Here is an 8,239-nt window from a genome sequence, read left to right on the forward strand (position 1 = left end):
AAAAGGCTAAGTCCATATTATGGCAAGAACAGCTCAAATAAGCAATTTCAAAAACTTTGAAAAAGTTTCTTCAAATGCAGTCGCAAAAACCTGGCTGAAACTGGCTCTCATGAGGACCACCACAGGAAATTAAGACGCAGAGTTACCTCTGCTGCAGAGGATAAGTTCATTAGAGTTACCAGCCTCAGAAAATGGCAATTAACTGCACCTCAGATTGTTACTTGAACTCTAAAGGTGCAAACACAGACTGCGTGAATCAGGCCTTAATGGTCAAATTGCTGCAAAGAAACCACTACTAAAAAAACAAGAAGGAGACTTGCTTGGGCTAAGAAACACAAGCAATGGACATTAGACCGGTACAACTCTGTCCGTTGGTCTGATGAGTCCAAATTTGCGATTTTTGGTTCCAACCACCGTGTCTTTGTGAGACACAGAGTAGGTAAACAGATGATCTCTGCATGTGTGGTTCCCACTGTGAAGCATGGAGGAGATGGTGTTTTGCTGGTGACACTGATTTATTTAGAATTCAAGGCACACTTAACCAGCATGGCTACCACAGCATTCTGCAGCGATACTCCATCGCATCTGGTTTGCGCTTAGTGGGACTATCATTTGTTCTTCAACAGGACAATGACGCAACACACCTCCAGGCTGTGTAAGGGCTATTTGACCAAGGAGAATGGAGTGCTGCATCAGATGACCTGGCCTCCACAATCACCTGACCTCAACCCAATTGAGATGATTTGGGATGAGTTGGACCACAGTTGGACCATGAAGAAGGAAAAGCAGCCAACAAGTGCTCAGCATATGTAAGAACTCCTTCAAGACTGTTGGAAAAGCATTCCAGGTGAAGCTGGTTGAGAGAATGTCAAGAGTGTGCAAAGCTGTCATAAATGCAAAGGGAGGCTACTTTGAAGAATCTCAAATATATTTTGATTTGTTTAACACTTTTTTTGGTTACTACATGATTCCATGTGTTATTTCATAGTTTTGATATCTTATTATTCTACAAATGTAGAAAATAGTAAAAAAAAAAAAAAAAAAACTTGAATGGGTAGGTGTCCAAACTTTGACTGGCACTGTAGGGGAGTTGAATTAGGGAGAACAAACATTTCATGGCTTAGAAAAGTGTTTTGAACAAAGTGTTGAACAAAGTGTTGACAGTGCTGAATAACAACTTAAACATGAACTTAATCATAAAAACAGAAGCTCTTTGCTGTATTTGTTGAGTCCCTCTAGTTATAGTTGTAAAAGCTTTGATCTTGCAGTATCAACTTTGCTGTGCATTCAAGGTTCTTTTTACAGTCTATGGCTTGAGGAAACAGTGCAGACACTGATCTGAGCTCCGATTGGCCACCGGTAGGCCTATAGGAGCACTTGATTTGCTCTCTGGGACTGCCGGGTAGGCAGAGTTCAACATTCAGACAAATTAAATGGTTTAAAGAAAAAAAATGAGAACACTGCCTTCCCAGCACTAGGGCTGCTGAATCAAGTGCTCCTACTGCCAACAGTGTGAAACAAAGGAAAAAGTAGGAACACAAGGCTTTATCGTGGTTGTTTTTTTTCCCAGAAAAGTTTGGTGATAAGACAAGAAATGCCTTTGCGATCGACTGGTTGATCTCCATCAACCGGTTGGTGACCACTGGTTTAAAACTTCCACTCACCACCAAATATGGTGATGAGAGAATGGCCAGTGGCGGGAAGTGGGAGAATATGGAGCTAGAGGAAACTTGGCCGACGTTCTGCAAATTTTCACATTGATGAAACATTACATCTCAATTCAGTTGTTCCCAAAACTAGAATCTCTTATGAACAGAGTGCACTGTGTTTTGTCCACTTGATCCTTTGCCAAAATTGCATTCTTTAGAAGTGTACGGGTGAATTGAGTTATTGCACACGCACGCTTCACTGTATTTGCATATAGGAAATATGCAAATACATGCTAACACGTGCCACTAGGATCTCACTAGCTTGTACTTAACTCTGCCCACCTCCGTGCTTTTTCTGCCCACTATGTTAAATTTGCTCGCATTGGAAACGACGCTGGGTTAGTTACAAGTATCTTCGATTAAACTTTGTTGCTTCTTGCTGAAACAATCAAAACAACATGGTGTTGTAGCAAACAAGTCATTGGTTGCCTAGGCAAGGCGACCCTCCCTGCAGCACATGCAGTCAGTCAGGAGAGCAGACAATGTATCTTTCTGTACTAGTCAAACGGTGACCAAGATCATTTGGCTGACCAATAACAGTCATCCAAAATTCCACGGCCGTCACAGCCCTACATGACAGTAGAAATACCTGCACAGGAAGGAAGTGTTTTGTGAAACGACATGTGGTTGAAGGCTAGACATACCTTCATCAGTGCCATCCATTATAGACACACTGTCCCCTCTGGACAGGAATGGAGACTCCAGAAACACCTCTCTCACCTTGATAGAAAACTTTAGGTAAGTCCACAATCATGTTTGGAAGCCGTTTTCCACATGCATACTCCAGGTACATTCTTTCTATAATAAAACTATTTTCAATACATGCATGTAGACCATTTACGTAATTGGCTATTTAGATTGAATTCAAGCCACACCTCCCTTTGTTGTACAAAGCGGTTGGGTGAGGTAACACTGCTACGTAGAAGGTAGAGGGATCAATGCAACAGGTCAATTAAAAACATTAATTAGCAATATTATAGATTCAGGATGTGTCGTCCTGATCTGAATCCGTTATAGGCTATTGAATGGGGAAAGAGAGAGGTGGAGAGGAGGATGTGTGAGTAGTGGAGGATCCGGAACACCGACAGGCGATAAAACTAGATAATAACAGGTCACTTATACAATAAACTCATGACAATTGCTTTCAGCTGATAGTATTACAGAATTACAGTTAGGGGTGAATGTAGACATGTTATGCAAATACATTGCTTAGCTAATTTCTAAGTGGGCAACTCATGCCTTGACCGCTGCCAACCTACATTCTCTTTCCACCACAACTTTTACAGTGTAACGTCAGAAATCAGAGTGAAATGTAACAAGACGTCTAAAACGAAAGATAACTCCACAGGAGTAGAGTGAGGATTGTGCAGAGTGTTTGTGGCCTGGTCATCTATCTATGCAGTGTCCAGACAGTGACCTGCGGCGAAAGGCTCACCCTGTCCAGGTGTGTGGCCTTCTCCCCAGGCAGGAGGCGAAGGCCTGCAGTGGCCTTGAGGACCAGAGGAGTGCTGCTCCACACAGAGGAGGGAATGCCGTCCTGGGCCACCTCCAACAGCTCCAAGATCCCTTCTTTACACTGAAAAACAACCCACAGAGAAGGCAATGGATTAGATTTCAAAAGACATTGTCAGGGCAATAAGAAATTGCCTACATTCAGGACTGTTAGCTGTAGATGTGGCACAAAGCTTTTTGTCAATATAGTGTCCTTGGGAAGTTTTTCAGACCTCTTGACTTTTTCCACAGTTTGTTACGTTACAGCCTTTTTAATACATTTTAGAGTTAGATTTTTCCTCAATCTACACACCTATAATGACAAAGCAAAAACAGGTTTAGATGTGCAAATGTATCAAAAATATATTTTTTTAAACAGAAATATCACATTTCCATAAGTAAATCAGACCCTTTTACTCAGTGCTTGTTGAGGCACCTTTGGCAGTGATTACTACCTCAAATATTCTTGGGTATGATGCTACAAGCTTGGCACACCTGTATTTGGAGAGTTTCTCCCATTCTTCTCTGGAGGTACTCTCAAGCTCTGTCAGGTTGGATGGGGAGCGTAGCTGCACAGATATTGTCAGGTTTCTCCAGAGATGTTCGATCAGGTTCAAGTCCAGGATCTGGCTGGGCCATTCAAGGACATTGAGACTTGTCCCAAAGCCACTCCTGCGTTGTCTTGGCTGTGTGCTTAGGGTCGTTGTCCTGTTGGAAGCTGAACCATCGCTCCAGTCTGAAGTGCTGAGCACTCTGGAGCAGGTTTTCATCAAGGATCTCTCTGTACTTTCTCTGTTAATTTTACCCTCGATCCTGACAAGTCTCCCAGTCCCGGCAGCTGAAAAACATCCCCAAAGCATGATGCTGCCACCACCATGCTTCACCGTAGGGATGGTACCAGGTTTACTCCAGATGTGACTATTGACATTCAGGTCAAATAGTTCAAACTTGGTTTCATCAGACCAAAGAATCTTGTTTCTCATGGTCTGAGTCCTTAAGGTGCCTTTTGGCAAACTCCAAGCGGGCTGTCATGTGCCTTTTACTGAGTAGTAGCTTCGTCTGGCCTCTCTACCATTAAGTCCTGATTGGTGGAGTGCTGCAGAGATTGTTGTCCTTCTGGAAGGTTCTCCCATCTCCACAGAGTAACTCTGGAGTTGTCAGAGTGACCATTGGGTTCTTGGTCACCTCCCTGACCAAGACCCTTCTCCCTCGATTGCGCCGTTTGACTTGGTGGCCAGCTCTAGGAAGTCTTGGCAGTCCCACATTTCTTCCATTTAAGAATGAGGGAGGCCACTGTGTTCTTGGGAACTTCAATGTTGCAGAAATGTTTTGTTACCCTTCCCCAGATCTGTGCTTCGACACATTCCTGTCTCGGAGCTCTACAGACAATTCCTTCGACCTCACGGCTTGGTTTTTGCACCGACATGCACTGTCAACTGTGGAACCTTATATAGACCGGTGTGTGCCTTTCCAAATCATGTCCAATTAATTGAATTTACCACACGTGGACTCTAATCAAGTTGTAGAAACATCAAGGATGATCAATGAAAACAGGATGCACCTGTGCTCAATTTTAAGTCTCATAGCAAAGGGTCTGTATACTTATGTAAATAAGGTATTTCTGTTTAGTTTTTTTTACATTTGCAAAAAATTATAAACCCGTTTTCAATTTGTTATTATGGGGTATTGTGTAGATTGAGGAAAGCATTTAATCAATTTTAGAATAAGGCTGTAACGTAACAAAATGTGGAAAAAGGGGTCTGAAAACTTTCCGATTGCAATGTACATGAAGTTGATTCCCTTTTCTGGATCATCAGCATATGCAGATAGACCTGGTTTTATTGCTCTGAATGTTTCATGTGCCAATTTAGGAGCCTCTGTGGGAGAAAAGACAAAAACAACATAATAGTTGTATAAAGCCCACTGCAGAAATCTACTTACACAATTCACAATTTAAAGGGAATTGTAGGGTGATAATGTAGATTTAACTAATGCTAATAGTTACCAAAGGCAGAGATCCATGGCAAGCTGCGTGCTATTATACAGTAGCCTACATAACACTGCCTTAACAAGTGACTTGTTCCATCTTGTCAGAATTTATACGTTTCTTCTGTGATGCTTATGACCTACTGACATGTCTCTGCAAAACGATTAAGGCTATTTCAACAAACAGCAGGTGCTTGGAAACCATTAGAATAACAATCATAGATTTAACAATAACGCCAAAACAGCACTTATGTGATTTATCTTAATGTTGAAATAATGCGATAACTAAGCCATTTGGCAAAGCTTTACAGAAACTTTTTTTTTTTGGATTCCTGATAGGAGGCATCGTAAGCCTAATATGAGGCTCTAAACAGAGTAATGAATTTGTGCATTTTGTAATGGCAACATCACATAATACAAATTAAGCCTGAAAGCCTTCTCACATGAATTCAAATCTGTAATTAACACTTTTTGCTGCCTCACATGGCTGACAAATGCTAAAAGCAATGCAAAAAGCTACATTTAATTGATTCCGTTTGGTAAACTACATTTGCAGATGCAGCTTATTCTATGTACATGCACCCAAACAAGTCCATGAATGGATGGAATAGAACCTATATACATTCTCGGGTTGAGAGGTATGGAAGTAAATGTTCTACATTATTTTCTACCTCTCCCAGGCAAGGGGTGTAATATTTGTTATCACATGTACCGTACCATTGTCCTCTAGTTGAAACTTGAAGACATGGATCCTTGTCCCTGTGCTCCCATCATCAAAAATAATGCCATACTGGAAACGTCCGCTGACCACTTCTGAGGAGGTTGGTCTGTTTGGGTTGCCCGACAAGCCCAATCTGGGGTGGAAGTGAGGTGGTATTTTAGAGATTGCTGGCCTTACACTATCATAGTGGTGCTTAACAAACATCAGGTAAGCCACCAGGCAGCCCAAGAAGACAAAAAAACTGATCTTCGGTAACCTCATGGTGACTGGTGTATGTAAGGCACATTCTGCAGTTCCATACAAAACTAAAGGCTGTCATTTCTGGTGTTCCTCCTATAAATGAAACAGACATACAGCAGTTAGCCATCTGATAGAAAGCTGTTCAATAATTGACATCAAGGTTTAGCTAGCTAGGCCACCTGTACTCATCATTTTAAGATTTTCAATTATATCAGTAGAATGTAGAAACTGTTCTAACTAGTACTAGCTAGCTACATAATTACATTTAAAAAAAGACACCCTCCAGTGATTTTGGAACTTTTTCTTTTGAAAAGCAATATCCCAAATATAAAAAGTACACACTAATGGGAGAAAACATTTTTTTTGAGCAAATGTGTGTTTTTTTAGACAACTACACTTCAAGTGGTATTGCATTCAAAGAGTGGCAGGTACCCTAGCGGTTAAGAGCTTTGGGACAGTAACTGAAAGGTCACGTTTCAAATCTCCCAGCCGACTAGGTAAACAAAATCTAAATTAAGTGCCTTGCTTGTGATATCACCAGCCTCCCCCTTGCTTGAGGAACAATAGAGGTGCAATAGACAACAACATGAGGAAAGCCCGCCCCATCCACTTGTGATGACTTACCTGTGCCTTTTGTTAAGTATATCAGGTGTTAAAGCGACACTCCAGTCTCCTCCTCATATCATTTAACACTCGATTTACATAACAAAAAGGCACATTGCAATAGGTGATCCAGGTATGTCATGACATAACACAAGTGTGTGTGTGGGGGGGTTCTTAGGCACAACGCATCACGGCATGCCTGGACACAGCCCTTAGTTGTGGTTTGTTGGCCATATACCACAAGCCACTGAGGTGCCTTATTGCTATTATAAACTGTTTACCAACGTAATTTGAGCAGTAAAAATACATGTTCTGTCATACCAGTGGTATACGGCTGTCAGCCAATCAGCATTCAGGGCTCGAACCACACAGTTTATAAAAGGTATTTGCACAGGTGGTCGCGTTGTCTTCCGTAAACAAGCGCTGTAAACATGGAGATATTGCCGTGTGAGAACATCTTAACAATGTTTAAATTAATATAACGTTTTGAATATGTTTCCTCGCTGATGTGAAAGATAATGTCCTTATGCTTCCATGTTAGTGTTCAAACAATTTTAACAAAAACTTCCTACGGGCCATACAGAAGATGCCTTTGTCCAACAATGACATACAATGTGTAATGGAACAGAGAGTCATTATCAAAGGCTCAGCTTCTCTTGACCTGTGACTTCTGTAAGACAAGACATGGAGTGGGTTTCTCACTTTTGCATTGCTAGTATGAATTCGTATGTACCTGGAATAGTGGCAGGCTAACTGTCACTGTATTTTAGGGCTGTGAGAGATGTCAGAATTTATTCGCAGCGAGCAAGCTACTGTAACTGGCGTGGTCCCTGGCTTGCTGATTTTGAAGACAACTTACAAAACAAAAGATGGATACATACCTATGCGTGGATCATAAGTAGTTACTTACTCTGATTCCAGTTGTATGTTCGATATTCCTATTTCGGACGATGGCTTGACTCATACACTGACTTTGAGAAGGATTGCTTTTTTTGTTTTTTGAGAAGGATTGCTTGACGATTCATTTATTAGCAACCGCGTGACGCAGCATGAGAACGTGAACGCAATTGGTCGACAGTCTGCTGGGTGAGGCGTAGTAAGTTCCTTCCACTGCCCTATCCTTTATTTTTTTTTACTGTTATAAAACCACGCCAAATATATTTAAACTGTTGCACGTTGTGAAATACGTATACAATGATGCTGGACTGTTGCACGTCTGAATATTAATAAGCTTGCCTTTCTATACTTTGCTAAATGTGCTTCCATGCTGGACATATTTATGAACAGATTTGTCTATGTACACAGTTAATTTACTCAAGAGAAACGTACATTGTATTCAAAATTCATTAGTATGTTTCACCCATTGCAACAAAAGCTACATTTTCAAATCAAGTAGAAGTTGTTCTCCCCGAAGCCAGGAGAGCATTGACTCTCATATGAAAATTGTTGCGTCAACTAGAACCATACCTAGCATGATAAATGAATCACT

General features: G+C 41.3%; 1 protein-coding gene across 2 annotated transcripts in view; it reads right to left on the minus strand.

Annotated features, from left to right (window-relative positions):
- The window catches only part of LOC124041344 (ectonucleoside triphosphate diphosphohydrolase 5-like), a 31,284-nt gene extending 23,494 nt beyond the window's left edge, over window positions 1–7,790 (minus strand). Inside the window, exons 1-4 of one of the 2 annotated variants that reach the window (XM_046358830.1) lie at window positions 7,661–7,790; window positions 5,904–6,240; window positions 3,145–3,285; window positions 2,354–2,429 (exon numbers count right to left, since the gene is read on the minus strand). In XM_046358830.1, coding sequence (XP_046214786.1) covers window positions 2,354–2,429; window positions 3,145–3,285; window positions 5,904–5,906 — 220 coding nt within the window. In that variant the 5' untranslated portion in view covers window positions 5,907–6,240; window positions 7,661–7,790. The remainder of the gene's footprint in view (window positions 1–2,353; window positions 2,430–3,144; window positions 3,286–5,903; window positions 6,241–7,660) is intronic. The other variant, XM_046358832.1, reaches the window with a different exon arrangement.
- Window positions 7,791–8,239: the final 449 nt, after the last annotated feature.

Source organism: Oncorhynchus gorbuscha, linkage group LG08 (assembly GCF_021184085.1).
Source record: "Oncorhynchus gorbuscha isolate QuinsamMale2020 ecotype Even-year linkage group LG08, OgorEven_v1.0, whole genome shotgun sequence".
Classification (NCBI taxonomy): Eukaryota; Metazoa; Chordata; class Actinopteri; order Salmoniformes; family Salmonidae; genus Oncorhynchus; species Oncorhynchus gorbuscha.